Below are 17,333 nucleotides of genomic sequence, written 5' to 3' on the forward strand. Positions count from 1 at the left end.
TTAAAGAGCATTGCAAAACGCGGAGGGGACGCTGGAAGGTTTCTAATGACCTCGGGAGTTGAAGAATGTCACCTGTCCTGCATATCACCGAGCAAGCAGGTCTGTTAGGCTTCCTCAGATTGAAGGGGAGTGTTAGACTTCATCTGTCAATGGCAGCAAAGAACTTGAGGCCATCTCTGATCTAACGCCACACACACACACACACACACACTCACACACACACACACAGGCTTCCGGCAGGGCTGGGAGGTGCTGCCTCTCTTCATTGTCCTTCCAGTGGCTGCACATGAAGTACGAGGCTTGGGTAAGAGCCTGTACTGGGGAGGTCACTCCTTTCAGGGGAGAGTTCTCTCCTGGAAGTTATATCTCAAGTACTTGCAGGGACCGACACCACCTTCATCTTTCCTTAGGAAAAGTACGAAAATCAGGCCATCCGCAGTCCCCTTCCTTTACCAGTTGCCTGCAATGCAGATGGAGTGACGCTGTGGCTTAGAGGTCAGTCACACCTGGGTCAGATCCCAGCTCACCCACCCCCGCCTGCTAGCTGTGTGACCTTGGTCAAGTTCCTCGACCTTCTGAGCTCCAGTGTCCTCCTCTGTATGTTGAAAAAGTCACACTTCTATACTTCCGTTCAACGAGTATTTATTGACTATCTTCCGGGGGTGCGATGGTGAGAACAATAGCCGCTGTCCCTGATGGAGGAAGCTGTCATTAGCTGAAGAGTTGTGCAAACAATTGTAACTTTGCCAACTGTGCTTAGGGCCAGCAAAGAGCAATAAGGTGCTATCGGAGGCTGCAGTCATGATGTGATCTCTGTCAAGGAGGCCAGGGACCACTTCTCTGAGATGATACTTGGCCGTGGTCTGGGGGATCCGTAGCAGCTAACCAGCTGAAACGTGTCTTGGGCAGAGGAAGTAGCATGTGCAAAGGCCCTGTGGCTGGATGGAATAAATTGAATAGGAGGTGGTGAAAGGCCAGTGTGACTGGGTCAGAGAGATCAAAGGGTGCAGATGGGAGATGAGACTGGACAGGTGGGTGGAAACTTTGTTCACCAAGTTAAGGAAGGGTTTAAAAAATTGTATACATTTTATATATTTATTTGAGTGGTTTTACTCATGGAGGTAAAACGACCAGATCGTGTTTCAGAAAGATGCCCTTGGCTGCAGCAAGGAGGATGAACTACAACGTGGCAAAAGGAGATGTGGGCGATCCCATGAGGAGGCCGTGCCAACAGAATAGTGCCCCCTGAGATGCCCATGTCTTGATCCTCAGAACCCGTGAATGTGTTAATCACATGGCAAAAAAGAATTAAGGTTGCAGATGGATTTCAGATTACTCATCACTGACTTTAAAATAGGGAGATTATCCTGGATTACCCCGGTGGGCCGGACGTAATCCCATGAGTTCAGAGAATAGGTCAGAGACATGGGACGTCAGAGGCACTCAACCTGCCCTCGAGAGCTTTGAAGATGGAGCAAGTGCTATTAACCTCATTTTGTAGTTGAAGAAACTGAATTTCTAAGACATGAAGTGACCTACCCAAGGCCAAGCATCATTAAGTATTATAACCAGGGCTTAGATCCAGTTCTCTTGAGTACAGACTCTCTTTCCATTTCCACACTAGTCGAAGGGACCCTGGGGGACCCAGGTTAGAGTCTGACTGGGTCCAGTTCCAGCCCCACCTGTGGTGTCCTCCTCTTCACCCCGTCTCCTTCCAACCAGAGCAAACCCTTCCTTATCCTCATCCCTTACTTCAGATCATATTGACAGAGGGTGCTGGGCTCAGAAGAGGGGGATCTTGGCATTGGAATCATGATGTAGGAGGGCACGTGCATTTAGGCTTATAGAAATTTGGAGATAAAGAGCACTTAGTGTAATTCTGTCCTTTGACAGAAGAAAAACTGAAACCTAGAGAAGGGAAGTACCTTGTCCAAGGCCCCCTCCAAGTTAGTAAGACAGTCAGGACTAAATCCTGAATTGCTTCCTCCCCAGACCAAGGCTCCTCCCACTGCACCCTGGGCTGTTCCCAGGTGTTCCTGGAATCCTCAGCTGGCGGTTGGATGCATTTTCCCATAAAAGGAGGCTGTATAAACCGTACTGCCAGCAGGTCCCTGGTTGTACAGCTCAGCCTTGCTTCAGTTCATCTAGGCCATGGCTTCCTCTGCCTTTCCTCCCCTGGAAAAACGAACTCACTTGGATGGAACTCTTTCTATGCGAAAATGTTACTCTTTATTTAAAAAGAAGTTCAGATGAACAAATGAACCTTAGAATGTGTAAACTGGGACGTGCCTGGCCTATCACTGTGGACTTAAGGCCTGATGATCTGGAAGACTTTGTCTCCGAAGTCTCCCTCATTCTCCTTCTGTGTGGTGGGAATTCTGTGGTCCAAATGTTTCTCCATCAGTGAAATGGCAGCAAGAGCTTTGGGGTCACGCAGACCTGAATTTGAATTTGGATTTAGGCTCATATATGTGACCTCCAGCAAATCACGGGCAAAGGGGTAGCAGTGAGCAAAGGCCCTACGAGGAACACAGGAGACTGTGTCCTGGACTTTGACCTTCATCAGGCTGCCATCGAGATTCAAATTCACCTTCATTGAGCACCTACCATATGCTGGTCACTTTCAAGTACATCTCTCACTTAATTCCCACAGCAGCCCCGAGGTGGGTAGTGTCATGTAGGTTCTTTAGAAGAGGAAACGGAAGCTCAGAGAGGGTGAGTCAGTGGTTCAGTATTATTCTACTTATAAGTGGCAGAGGCCCTGACCAGGACCAGTCTTTGTGGTTCTATTTCAACTTCCCTACACCCCATAATGATTAATATAGTCAAGTGAACAAGCAAATCCACACAGCATAAAGGAAAAGACAAGAGGAAAGTATCTATCTATCTCCTATCTATTATTCCATCTACACTTACTAGGTCCATTCTCCAACCATTTTTCATTTCTCTATATCTGTCTGTCTATCATCTATCTGTGCACTACTGTATTTATCGAAGGACAAAAGATGGTTCAAAACATAACAGAATTTCTGTCTTGATCAGCTGAGGCTGTTATAACAAAAATACCACAGACTGGGTGGCTTAAACAACAGAAATTTATGTCTCATAGTTCTGGAGGCTAAAGAAGTTGTGCAAGTACAGTGCAAGTACAGTTTAGTACAGTGCAGTGCAAGTACAGTTTAGTTCTGCTGGGAGCCCTCCCCCTGGCTGGTAGGTGATGTGTCACCTTCATGATGTATCCTTACATGGCAGAGAGAGAGCTCATTTCTCTCCTATCTCTTCTTTTAAAGGCACTAATTCCATCACAAGGACTCCACCCTTATGACCTTATTACCTCTCAGAGACCCCACCTCCACATACCATCACACTGGGGATTAGGGCTTCAAATATGAATTTGGGAGGGACACAAACATTCAGTTCATAGCAGTTACATATGTCTAAATTAAGTGAGGAATAAAAGAAAATAAGAGGTAGAGGCAGAAAATAGAGCCAAGAATGAGGCTAACACAAACATGCATTTCATAGAGTCCGGCGCATTTATAAGGAGTAGAGCAGAAGTGTGGCTCTGGCCCCCAATGTCTCAGGAAAGACCTGAGCAATTACACATTTCATGGTATAAATAAGGTGAAAGCAAACCAGCTGTTCAGAAGATGCTCACCTGTTCCTGACACTGAGACTTCCGTGCTATCATCATCCAGGATTAGCAATTAAAATTTGTGCACTGTTGTTTTACACAGTATTATATCTTTTCTTTCTTACATCAGCTCCAGAACTATTTTATTTTTCTCTCCCTTTTACAGATGAGAAGATTGAGGCTTAGGAAGGTTAAATTCCTTGCTAAAGGCCATACAGCTCTTATTGGGAGAAGGGGGTTCAAACCCAAATTCATTTTTGGCTTCCCCCATGGTTGCTAACTGCTTGGTGCCCAGGGACCAAAGGTTGGGCTTCAAATTTTGCGTTAGAATTTTTTTTGTGGTACGCGGGCCCCTCGCTGTTGTGGCCTCTCCCACCGCGGAGCACAGGCTCCGGACGCGCAGGCTCAGCGGCCATGGCTCACGGGCCCAGCCGCTCTGCGGCATGTGGGATCTTCCCGGACCGGGGCACGAACCCGCGTCCCCTGCATCGGCAGGCGGACTCCCAACCACTGCGCCACCAGGGAAGCCCTGCGTTAGAATTTTGAATGACAACAGACAAATAGCTGTGGGGAGGAATGAGATTATTTTCTTCTTAGCTTTGAGAGAAATGACTGTTGAAATACACGGGTTCACCATTTTTGGTGTTCTTGTGTTTATTTTTAATCTCTGAAATCAAAGCGAATTTCTGGGGGGTCAGAGTCATTGCTCCCATGGCAGCAAAAAATATATTTGGTATTTGATTAGAAACTTCATTTTTAATTGCGACCAAATCCAAGCATCGTGAATTTGAACTGCTGCCAGTCTTCCTAGCCTACCTCGTGAGTGTAAAATCCGTGCAACTGTTGTACCCAGCGAGTGCTGGCGGGCATGTGACTATGTTTGTGTCCCATGAGGAATTTGAGGTGGGTGGTTCAGAACATCTGTACCCAAGTGGCATGATGTTTTGCAGAATGCTGTAATACTCTAGAGGAGCTAAAATGGAGGTAGTAACTGGACTTCCAGAAGTGTTTCAAATGCATTGATTGGTTGAAACCAGGACTGAAATAATTACTATATTAAGCAATTTATAGATGCAGAAACCAATCGCCTTGCCCGCTCTCCCTACCAGGATCTGGACTTGAATAGAATTCCTTAACTTACACCTACCTTCTTTCCTGGGTTCTGTCTTAGAGGAAAATCTATCCTTTTTATTACAGATCTTCCAGAGTACTCTAAGAGTCCTCCCCAAATTTACCCTTTCAGTTTTCCTCATTGGTTGATGCTTAATGATACCATCATCTACCAAGTCACCCAGGCCAGAAACTTCAGTCATCCTCAAACTCTCCCTGTTCTTCACCCATCCGACCATCCGAGTCAATCACTAAGCCTGGGGCCTCTCCCACTAGGCAGCGCTCACAGCCGCCCCTTCCTCTTCCCCCCCACTGTCACCACCTTCCTTCACACCCTAGAATAGGCTTCAAAGAAAAAAAAAAAAGGGAATTCCACTGCTATCCAGTGGTTAGGACTTCGCGCTTTCACTGCTGAGGGCTTGGGGGTTGAATCCCTGGTTGGGGAACTAAGATCCCACAAGCTACGCAGCTAAGGGGAAAAAAAAAAAAGCCTTTAAATTTGCTTCTCGGCGTCCAAAACACAGATGTCAGAGTGATCCTGTAAAACACAGGCCTGACCATCCTGCCCCTCGGCAGCTCCCCACCGTGTACAGTCATTTTCTCAAACTGTGTTCTCTGAAGCCAGAGCTCTGCACCCAAGCCTGGGGACTCCAGGCCTCTTCCCTGAAATGACCACAGCATTCCCCTTCTTTTTTTTTTTTTTAATTTGTTTATTTTTATTTTTGGGTGTGTTGTGTCTTCGTTTCTGTGCGAGGGCTTTCTCTAGTTGTCGCGAGCGGGGGACACTCTTCATCGTGGTGCGCGGGCCTCTCACTGTTGCGGCCTCTCTTGTTGTGGAGCACAGGCTCCAGACGCGCAGGCTCAGTAGTTGTGGCGCATGGGCTTAGTTGCTCCACGGCATGTGGGATCCTCCCGGACCAGGGATCGAACCCGTGTCCCCTGCGTTGGCAGGTGGATTCTTAACCACTGCACCGCCAGGGAAGTCCCCTTGAGCCTACTTTTAAAAAACTTTATTTAATTAATTAATTTATTTGGCTGTGTTGGGTCTTCGTTTCTGTGCGAGGGCTTTCTCTAGTTGTGGCAAGCGGGGGCCACTCTTCATCGCGGTGTGCGGGCCTCTCACTGTCACAGCCTCTCTTGTTGTGGAGCACAGGCTCCAGACGCGCAGGCTCCGTAGTTGTGGCTCACGGGCTTAGTTGCTCCGCGGCATGTGGGATCCTCCCAGACCAGGGTTCGAACCTGTGTTCCCTGCATTGGCAGGCAGATTCTCAACCACTGCGCCACCAGGGAAACCCCATTCCCCTTCTATTTACATACGGGCTTCTGCAAAAGGTTTTGTTTAAGGAGGGCATTTGTTAAAAAAAAGAAACTTTTTTTTTAAATGACCCCACTCTACCCATGTCTCCTGACTGCAGACCATCCCGGGCCTGCTCTGTATCACTTGCACACGATGGGATATTCTCCAGTCCTGGATGCTCCTGGCTGTTCCCCAAACATATGTGTGGTGCCTTTGTTTCTTTGAACACACCCTCTTCTCTGCTTGGAATGGAATTTCTCCTCCTCTCTCCTCAGAGAGCCCCACTTATCCTTCAGAAGCAGCTCAGATGTCACCTTCTGTGGATGGCGCAGAACCTTCCTTATATTCCCCGCAAGCAAACTATTGCCTCTCTCCCGGGCTCCCACCTGACCCTGGGCATGTCTTGGTGGTGGTCCTGGCCATGAAAACCTTTTCTACATGTCTTCCTGCCTGCCCCCCACTAGATCATGAGTGACTCAAGGACAGGATTTCTATTTTACTCATCTCCTTGTTCCCACTACCTAGCAAAGCACTTGGCCCCCGCGAGAAACTAAATGAACCATCAGGTAAAGCAACACCAGTAATTATCTGCCAATCAACAATATGGATTGGAAAAGCTAAATGCCGTAGATGAATAGCAGGTAGGGTGATGGGCAAGGGAATGAGAGGATGAGGGAAATAGGAGTAAGGGGCTTCAGGGGTTGTTGATTCTGGGCTGCTTTAGTTTCACTCAGAACATGTATGGTTTTTTAAAATTTTACTTTATTTATTTGGTTGTGCTGGGTCTTAGTTGTGGCCCGTGGGCTCCTTAGTTGTGGCATGTGAACTCTTAGTTGCAGCACACATGTGGGATCTAGTTCCCTGACCAGGGATCAAACCTGGGCCCCGTGCATTGGAAGCACAGAGTCTTAACCACTGCGCCACCAGGGAAGTCCCAGAACATATGTGTTTCTGAGTATAACTTAAGTATAGTTTAAGGACTATAAAAATGTATCACATCCCTTAGGCTGGGAGCTCTAAGGTTGGAAAAGCAGACTGTGCAGGTCCTACTTGCTTGGATAATTTCATACCAACAGTCTTCACAGCTCATCTGTGCATGAGGCTTTGCCCTTTCACCGGAATAGACTCAGTGAGTGCTCACTACACACCCATCCATTCCAGGGTTGTTGTTATGCCCATTTTACAGAGAAAACTAGCCCTTTGCAGTCGTACAGCCAAGAAACAGTAGAGGCAGCACGTGAAAGTATGTCTTCGGACTCCAAATCCCATCATTTTTCCATGTTGCCTTATCTCCGGACGTTTCCCCGATAGGTCCATGTGCTCTGGGAAGGAGGAGACCACAGAGGAGTAAAGGAGTGGGAGAGAGAGATTTACGACCTCACGATGTGTCGTTTCTTACCAAGACCTCACACTCTGAGTGTGTTCGGAAAAAACCTCACCAAATCCTTCTTCTTACTGCATTTCCTTTTTTTTATTGAGATATAATTCACACACCGTAAAATTCACCGTGTTAAAGTGTACAGTTCGGTGGTTTTTAGTGTATTCACAAGGGTGTGCAATCGCTACCACTAATTACAGAACATTCCCGTTAAGTAATTGCTAATGTTTTTGTTTTCCAGATTCCAATAATGAGAGACCCTGGATGGATTCGAAATGTATGGTCTTCAAACATTAATGTGAGTAGAGTTGCTATGAATGCCCTAATTATATCAATACTTTGACATTTCAAGATGAGAGAAAATACTCTTTGACAAACTGGTTTATTGCCATGGATACATGCAGTCCCCAAACCAGGACTCTGCCATTCGACTGAAGCTTTCAGAGTTGGCCTGTCGCCCTTTCTAAAGGTTTGATGAGCCCCAGATGAAGCTAAGAACATTATGGCTAGTTTCTAACCTCTTCTCCCTGCGAGCCAACCTCTGCCACGCATAGATCTGAATTTGTCACCTCCCTGATTGAAAAGCATTCAATGGGGCTTCCCTGGTGGTGCAGTGGTTGAGAGTCCGCCTGCCAATGCAGGGGGCACGGGTTCGTGCCCTGGTCCGGGAAGGTCGCACATGCCGCGGAGCGGCTGGGCCCGTGAGCCATGGCTGCTGAGCCTGCGTGTCCGGAGCCTGTGCTCTGCAATGGGAGAGGCCACAACAGTGAGAGGCCCGCGCACCGCGGAAAAAAAAAAAAAAAAAGCATTCAATGGCTCCCTAGTGCCAACAGGAAAATGTTCATATCAGGTTCATGCCATTCGTTTGCCCTTAACGGACTGTCACGTTTATTTAATAAGAGCCCTTGCGGCTGCCCCTGAACTCCTCAAAGCCCTCCTGAGGATTCTGCCTCTTCCTCCTGTTCCCATTGGCCCCTTTTGTCACTGCCCTGTGCCTGGTCCCCAGGCCTCAGCTGGGCCCTGCAGGTTGTCTCTGTGACTGTACTTAGCGCTTTGCTCTCTGCTCTTTTAAGGGTCTCCCTAGACCCCATGTTCAGCAGCCCGAGGGCCAGCACCACGCCGCCCCCACGCCCACGCCAGCTTCCGGGTTCTGCTCGTGAATCTGGCTCGCTGAGCCTCTGTAGTCTGGGGGGATAATTTGCTGAAGCATCCCTGGCAGTGGTCCACCTACACCCTGGTTCTTTTCTCACAGTATGTTCGTCTCGCCCTCACCTTGCCTAAGTTCAGCAAGTTCATACAACCTGCTCTACCCCATAGATTTTAAGCCTGGGATCCTTTCCTGTGGAGAAGAGGCTTGGAACAGCTCAAGGAAAGGCTTTTGGAATAATCCAGGGAGGAAGTGATACAGCCTGAAGACTTATTTGTCCTGACTGTGGCCTGTCCTAAACCTTGGGGATGAAGAATAAGAGTAACACTTGGTGTCTCTCTCAAAGAGCTCAGTGCGGAGAGAGACTCTGGTCAGAGTGTGGACCGAGAGGCCTAGTGCAGGGCCAGGCAGAGGGAGAGATTCTTCCTCAGATGAATCCGGGGGCTCCAGTTAAGTGAATGAAGAAGGCTGCCGAGGAAGGCCTGGCCCCGGCGACGCTGGGAGGACCGCAAGTTCTATTGATACTTCCCAGTGGATTGGCAGAGACGGGGCCCAATCAGAGGCCAGGAATCTTAAGCAGGGCAGGCAGCTAGTGGCCTCTGAGCCTGGAGTGAGGGGAGCCGTCCTCTATGGAGGAGAGGAAGGGCAGGAGGTCCCGGTAAGTGAGCCGCTCCGCCTGTGGGTAGGCGGGCAGGCTGGCCATCACAAGGTGGTCTGAGGCTGCCATTCTCCGTGGCCAAGTCCCATTCTGCAGACCTGGGGGCTGGAGCCCATGGCCACCGGGTTTCCAGGCCCAGCCTCCGGCCCAAGGTGCAGGGCAATGGCCATGGTTACAAGGGAGGTGGTCTAGGAAAGGCATCTGTTGAGCCTCTGCTGCCGGGCCCTGTACTGGGCCCGTCACAGAGCTCATGCGGTAACAAGACAGGAAGCGATGGACAGGGGATGTGAAATAGGCAGTTTCTGCTGCAAGGGCGAAATTACAGAAAATCTTACCATCTAAGCAGGGGACCTGGATGTGGAGTCCAAAGTTCTGGTCACATCTGCCACTTAGAGTACGTGTGACATCGAGCAGGTTCCCTAACTTCTCTGAGCTTTAGTTCCTTGGCTGTACGTTGGGAGTTCGTCCGATCGTGACCACAGAGTGCTTGCTGTTCACCACCAGGCATTGTGTAGAAGAGAAGAGGGCTTGGAACTCAGCTTGGAGGGGTGGGGTAGAGAGTTTAGAAGCAATTCAGAAAAATGCCTCTGAGAGGAAGTAAATCTTATGCAGAGTCTTGAAAGAGGTGTAAGCTAGCCAGGCACGGAGGTGAGAACTGGGTGGTGGGATTGAAAGAAGGGAAGAGTGGGAGGTGACAGTGGAGGAGAAGGGAGCAGGGTGCTCATGACGGGGGGCCTCACTTGCTTTTCTAAAGACCTTGGACTTTATCCTACAAGTAATGGTAATGGGGGGTGTTGGCATTGAGGGGCCTTAAGCAGGCAGTGCTATGTCACATCTGCAGCCCTGTTCCAGGGTAGTCATGGGATGGGGCTGGAGGCAGGGAGGCCATTTAGGAGGTCATCGTCAGCCTGGTTGAGCTGAAGTGCGTGGTGGACAGTCCAAATGAAGGTTTCCAGAATGTTCGGTCTGGAGCTGAGAGGCAAGGTCAGGACTGGAGATACCGATCTGTGGGTCAGCAGTATTGCTGAAGTCTCCAAGGGGGACAAAATCACCCAGGGAGTGTGTGTGGCCAGGGGTGGTGGGCGAGGCCACACAGGTGGGTTTCCAATCAGAACCTCTACTGTCACAGCTTTTGGTAATTTTTATGTTGTTATCCTTAGAAGATAGGTTCATAAATTCCAAAAATGCTTAGTGATGAGAAAACCCAAACGAAGGGAAAGTACAACAGGGCAAGAGAGTAGGACTCAAAATCTCTGTCTTTGCCCGTCTGTCTCTTTCTCTGTCCCTGTCCCTGTCTCTGTCTCCTACTTATTGTGCAAATAAATGTTCTAGGCACGAGGGTACACTGATGAGTGTGTCGTGGCTGGTCTTTTGCTTGAAGGGCTCACCAACCAGTAGAGCAGATAGGGGCATATGAAATGACGCAGTGACAAGGCTCTGTGAAACGTGCCCTGATGGAGTTCCACGTGGGCTGGTTAGTACAGAGAAGCCAGTGATGAATCCTTCCTGGACCCGAGGAATGTCTGAGGGAAGGCTTTCCTGGAGGTCCAGCTCTCAGTTTGAAGAATCTTGGTCTGGCCGTGGGATGCAGAAACCCCCCAAATACACACCAGCATACCCATCCCTGTACACATGGAGGTTCATTCAAGGCAAAAGGCCCCGAGTTCTGGAGGGAGAGTTGAGCAATGAGATGTTCACCCAAACTGCGTAACCCGTCTAACTCAGGCGGGGGAACGTGGCACAGTTAGTCACGTGAAGCCTCCCTCTTGGCCCGCCTGTGCTTTGATTGCCCCATTTCTAACAAAAGCATCAATTCTCAGAATTCTAGGTTATCCTGGCACAGTTACTTGGAACCATATTTTTCTTATTCCTTTTCTTTCTTATCTTTCAGTTTGAAAAAGGACAGGATTTAAAATGTCTTCTTGGATGGAGAGCACATTTTGTGCAGAGAGGAAGTGGCTTTTGGTTAGATTTAAATTAATTTTTGAAAAATTTTATCCAAGTGCTTCACGTGCCTATTTGCTAGAAAATCAACTAGGAGATGCTGACTCACGACTAAAGCCAACTACTTACGTATCTTCTTTGCACCTTATCCTATGGAGTTACTGATAAACTAGCTGATTCTCACAGAGCGTCATACGCTAATGCATCCTCCTTTTTCAGACTCTGCCATTTATGTATAATCTTATCCTGTTTTAGTTTGTTCTTTATTCAGACTCTGCCTTTCTTATATATAGAGTTTTTCTTGGGGAGAGGTGTGTTTTTCCTGGAAGTTATGTTTGCCTTTCTTTTTCCTTGTTAGCAGGAAAAATTTGTGCTTCCCATTCCCTGCCCGTCCTTTCTCCCCTGCCCTCCGTTCCCACAACACACACACATAATGTCCTTAAGCTTTTACTTTAGTCTATCACTTGGAAACTATCACAGTCTTTATTTTTAAGCCCATTAACTTGTTTTAATTGGGATCTATTTATCTTATTTGGATGACCATGATTTTCATATAGCACTTCGGTTTTCTTATTTATTTAACAAACTTTATATGGTGCTTACCAAGTGACAGGTTCTCTCCTAAGAGTAATACAAGCTTAACTCATTTACTTCCTTATAGTAGTTCTATAAGTTGGTCTTATTATCTTCAGCTGAGAGATGAGAAAATGAGCACAGAGAGGTTGAGCCACTTGCTCAAGGTCACACAGCTGATAAATGGCAGGATTAGGATTCAGACCCACATCTTCTAGCTCCAGAGACTTTATTCCTAAGCACTGCAACATGCTGCCTCTATAAGAAGTTTTTCTCATTCAGTAGTTTCTAATTCTTTTCTTTTATTCCTTGCACTTAGTACTTTTATCACGTTCCCTAATTTTTCCAAACTCTCAGCTCTCTGTGCAGGAGTCCTTTTTTTTCCTATGACCTCTCTCTGCAGGAAATCTCTCTTCCTGCTTGCCCTCAGTCTTCTGCCAGAGCTGTCATCTTGGGAGGCTCTCACTACATCCACCTTTACCCAGATCCTTGTTTTCTTCTTAGTTCACTCTTTAAAAATAAGCAAACTGGAGTTTTGTTTTCATGTAACCTCCCAGAAAAGGGAGACAGAAGATAAGTTTTCGAGCCCTAGCCTGTCTGAATCTCCTTTTTAACTTGACTTCACATCTGATAGTTTGGTTGGAATTAGCATTTGAGGTTGATATAAATTTTTCACAGAATTTGAATGCATTGTTTCACTGACTTCTAATAACTAATGTTACCTCTATGCCAGTCTGACTTTTGTTCCTTCCTGGGTGACCTACTATTACTATTTTCTACCTGTAAGTTTTTAGGGTCTTCAATTAATCCTCTGTGTCCTGAAGCTTCCCAGTGATGTGCCCAGCAGTGGATCATGTCTCATTCATTCTGCTTAGACCTTGGAGCACACGTCTGTACTGTCCCAGTGGACAACATACTTGTAAGCTAATGAATGTCAGCAGATTAAATATGTCAACAGACTAAAGGAAAATGGAAAACAGATAAAAGAGTGGTGACTGGAGACCCATGAAGTTCCCCTCTGTCTCTCTTACCTCGCATAGCCCAGCTTTTTGGTCTACAATTGGTATATTTCATTCACTTAATCTACTTTTGTTATGATTCTTTTTGGCATCAGATTTTTCCTTTAACAGATTCTTTTTTGTTCTCCAGTCTTTTTCTCTTTCGCAGCATTCTCCTGTTTTTTGTTTTCTGAATGAAATAACTTCCCAGATCTCTCTGAGATTTGAATTTGGGAATTTCTTCCTATTAATTTCTCTTCTGTTCCCTTCATTATTTTTATTTCTTCTGGAGTCAGGTTTCCCCCTGTCTGTCCTTCTCTCTCTTGCATGTTGCAGAGTTTCCTCAAATGTCTGGTGATTGGCAGTTGACTGTATGCCTGGGGTAGGAAGGTTGCCTGGAAACTCCCATGGCTGGGGTTCTCTCTAACCAGTCAGGGAGCCGGTGGTTACCCGGGGAACAGTGTGGTTCTGGCTCCGGCACCTGTTTGAGGGTCTCCTGGGCAGGTAGCCCCTCCCTTGGCTGCAGCCCCCTTGCAGGTATTCCAGGTTGTAACTTGCTCCGTGTTATTTCTTTTTCTAAAATTTTATTTACTTTTTATTGAAGTATAGTTGATTTACAATGCTGTGCCAATCTCTGCTGTACAGCAAAGTGACTTGGTTCTATACATGTAGACATTCTTTTTTTAATATTTTTTCCATTATGATTTATCACAGGATATTGAATATAGTTCCCTGTGCTCTACAGTAGGACCTTGTTGTCTATCCATCCTATATATACTAGTTTGCATCTGCTAATCCCAAACTCCCAGTCCATCCCTCCCCCCCGCCCCCCCCCACCTCTTGGCAACCACAAGTCTGTTCTCTGTGCCTGTGAGTCTGTTTCTGTTTTGTAGATAGGTTCATTTGTGTCGTATTTTAGATTCCACATCTGAGTGATATCATATGGTATTTGTCTTTCTCTTTCTGACTTACTTCACTTAGTATGATGATTTCTAGTTGCATCCACGTTGCTGCAAATGGTATTATTTCATTCTTTTTCATGGCTGAGTAGTATTCCATTGTATATCTGTACCACATCTTCTCTACCCATTCATCTGTCGATGGACATCCATGGTTGTTTCCATGACTTGGCTGTTGTGAATAGTGCTGCTATGAACATAGCGGTGCATGCATCCTTTTGAATTATAATTTTGCCTGGATTATGCCCAGGAGTGGGATTGCTGGATCATATGGTAATTCTATTTTTAGCTTTCTGAGGAACTTCCAGACTGTTTTCCATAGGGGCCGCACCAACTTACATTCCCACCAACAGTGTAGAAGGGTTCCCTTTTCTTTTCTTTTTTTTTTTAATGTTTATTTATGTGTATTTATTATTTATTTTTGGCTGGGCTGGGTCTTCATAGCTGCGCTGTCTTTCTCTAGCTGTGGCGAGCGGGGGCTACTCTTCGTTGCGGTGAGCAGTCTTCTCATTGCGGCGGCTTCTCTTGTTGCAGAGCATATGCACGCAGGCTTCAGTATTTATGGCTCGCGGGCTCTAGAACGCAGGCTCAGTAGTTGTGGCCCATGGGCTTAGTTGGTGGCATGTGGGATCTTCCCAGAACAGGGCTCAAACCTGTGTCCCCTGCCTTGGCAGACAGATTCTTAACCACTGAGCCACCAAGGAAGCCCTAGGGTTTCCCTTTTCTCCACACCCTCTCCAGCATTTGTTATTTGTAGACTTTTTAATGATGGCCATCCTGACTGGTGTGAGGTGGTACCTCACGGTTGTTTGGATTGGCGTTTTTCTAATAATTAGTGATGTTGAGCATCTTTTCATGTGCCAACTGGCCATCTGTATTTCGTCTTTGCAGAAATGTCTATTAAAGTCTTCTGCCCATTTTTCGACTGGATTGTTTGTTTTTTTGTTATTGAGTTGTATGAGCTGTTTGTATATCTTGGAGATTAAGCCGTTGTGCTCTGCGTTCTTTCTTTACTCAACCTTTCCCTTTGCTTTCACCTTCCAAATTTGATTAGATGTCTTTTCCACAGAAGATGGCCCTCCTGTTCTCTCTCTTCACTGTTGTAAGTTTTTAAGTTCTGAAGTTGCCTTGAAATTTAATGAGATGCAGTGTCTGGAAGTAAAGGGAAAATAAACACACCCGTGTTTGTTCTGCTTCACCCGCTACCCTGCCCCAGGATTTTCCTCCTTGTTCAGCATTGTTAATGGAGCTATTCTGTGCGTGTCCGATGACATTCACTGTGTTCCCATCTAGAAATGCACTGCATATCTCTTACAGCCGATTGCGTTTCTTAGCCTGAATCACGATAGCCCCATTCTGCCGTACACGTCCCGGGTGGAGTAGTGCCAAGCACCAGCACAGTCAAATCCAACAATAATGTATTTAATTAGAATCTTACAGAGAATGATTATTCCCTGTTCAGTGAATGCTTAGGTTTTATAGAGATGTCCCAGGGCTCCTTTCTCACTTGTGATAGATAGAAACGTTCTATGAACGTCTCATTTTAGTGTGTATTCCCAATCCTCCCTTTCACCAAATCCTTCTCCCACCCCACTGGGCATCCTGTTCTGAATTGTTTGTGTTTGTTTTCTCTTGCTGGACACACTGTGTATCGACTTATCTTGAGCTCTTTGAGGACAGAGGCATCTCTTAATCGTTAACCCCCCACTGTACCTAGCACAGAGTAAGCACTCAGAAATGGCTAGTTCAGGACATGTCAAACCTGAGCTTTCCAGTACGGTATCCACCAGCCACGTGTGTCTCCCGAGCAGCTGAGATGTGGCTGGTCCAGACCTAAGTGTGTTACAAGTATAAAATACATACTGGATTTCAAAGACAGTATAAAAGAAAAGAACGTAAAATATTTCACTAGTAATTCTAATATTGATCACCTGTTGTAATGGTAATATTTTAGATTTATTGACTTTAATAAAATATTTTATTGTAAAAAAGAGAAATGGCTGGTTGCATAGATGGGTGCATTCTTTGTGACTTCCCTCCTGCCTCATTCGTGATAAGGGAACTGGTACCTTTAACACCAGTGCATCCCTAGTTAGTCTATTTTTATTAGGATGAATATATATATTTGCAACCAGGCATTATGACCCCTATATAATAATTATGCATACATTTCAAAATATTTATTGAGCACCTACTAAGTGCCAGAAACGGTGCTAGGTATTTAGACAGAAATGGTCTTTTCCTTCCTGCAGAGTCTGTCTGCTGGGGAGAGATTTTACAATAATTGCACACACAGATGGAGCATTTAAACTATGCTCAGTACATTGAATGGAAGATATGCAGAGCAGTGTGAGTGTCTAACAGGGAGAACTGACATAGATGGGGACGTTACTGATGCTTGAACTAAGGTTGAAGAATGAGCAGTGGTTAACCAGGTGAAGGGGGGAGAGGATTCCATGCAGGGGGAACAGCAGCTACAAAGGCCTGGTGGTAGAAGGCAACAGGACAAGCACAAAGACAGGAAAATGATCCAGCGCAGCTGGAGCTTAGACTGTGTGGAGAAATAGTGGAACCAGAGCCGCCGGGACAGCAGACACGCAGTCAGACGTTTGATGCTGGAGAAGCGGGCACGCGTGTGTGTCAGAGAACCGTTTCCCATTCAGATGCTCTCTAGCTGATCCATCTGTCTGTGAGTCTCCCGAGGACGCCGCAGCTGAGCTGGGCGTCAGTGGAGCAAGTCGTACCGCGGTGGGTTCGACACTACAGAGCACAGAGTGACAGAAGAGAACTGAGCCTGAGCAGTGTTGGGACTGGGAGGAATCTTTGTCCGCCCAGCCCCCAGTCCCTGCCCCCCACTGGAAATTCGAGAAACCCTCAACTGAGTCTTCGTCTTGAGTATGCCCCACTCTGCTCAGAGTTTCCTGTGATTAGGTTAGTGATGCCCGAACCTTCACTTACACAGCCCCTGGGGAGGGAGACAGGAGAGGAGAATATTGGGTGCGGGTGTTATAGTTTAAAATTAAAGTGGAATCACATTAGTTTCTTCTTCTGAAGCTACCTCAATGTCCTCTGAAATGAACGGAGATGCCCTGGGGTGTCATGGGCCCAGGACTGACAGGTATCATCACACTGCATGTGTGTTTGGGGGCTTGGGCAGGGGTGACGATGCAGGACTGTCTGTACCTAGGAAGTCACAGCACAGATGTGTAGATGACAGGTCAGAGCTGACGGTCCTCTATTCCCACTTCCTCTCTTTCTGATGTGGAGACTGAGGCGACATCTTTAGGGTCTTATAAGTGGCAGAACACAGACCAGAATCCAGGTCTCCAGTTCCCCAGAACCACACCCTGCCCAGGAAACCTCAGATTCCAGAAAGTTCTGTGGGATTTTATTACTGGGCCAATGTCCTTACTGTTTGGGGAGGAAAAAATCACAGAGTGTGGCCAAGACCCAGGTCAAATTTATTTTTTTAAAGCTTTTTAACAAAATTTTTTTTTAATTTTTTTTTTTTGCTGCGTTGGCTCTTCATTGCTGTGCGTGGGCTTTCTCTAGCTGCGGTGAGCAGGGGCTTCTCTTGTTGTGGAGCACGGGCTCTAAGCTCGCGGGCTTCAGTAGTTGCGGTGAGTGGGCTCAGT

The 17,333-nt window shown here is 46.7% G+C and overlaps 1 protein-coding gene across 4 annotated transcripts in view; it reads left to right on the forward strand.

Annotated features, from left to right (window-relative positions):
• LPIN1 (lipin 1) overlaps nt 1-17,333 on the forward strand; it is a gene marked incomplete at both ends in the record, with an annotated part of 116,223 nt that overhangs the window by 23,640 nt on the left and 75,250 nt on the right. For 3 of the 4 annotated variants that reach the window (XM_082851265.1, XM_082851266.1, XM_082851268.1), the window contains one exon: nt 7,661-7,717. The exons of the other annotated variant lie outside the window; for it this stretch is intronic. In XM_082851265.1, the coding sequence (XP_082707391.1) occupies nt 7,661-7,717 (57 nt within the window). The remainder of the gene's footprint in view (nt 1-7,660; nt 7,718-17,333) is intronic. 4 annotated transcript variants of the gene reach the window in all.

This window comes from Leucopleurus acutus (genome assembly GCF_964270905.1).
Source record: "Leucopleurus acutus genome assembly, chromosome: 12".
NCBI classification, from domain to species: Eukaryota; Metazoa; Chordata; class Mammalia; order Artiodactyla; family Delphinidae; genus Leucopleurus; species Leucopleurus acutus.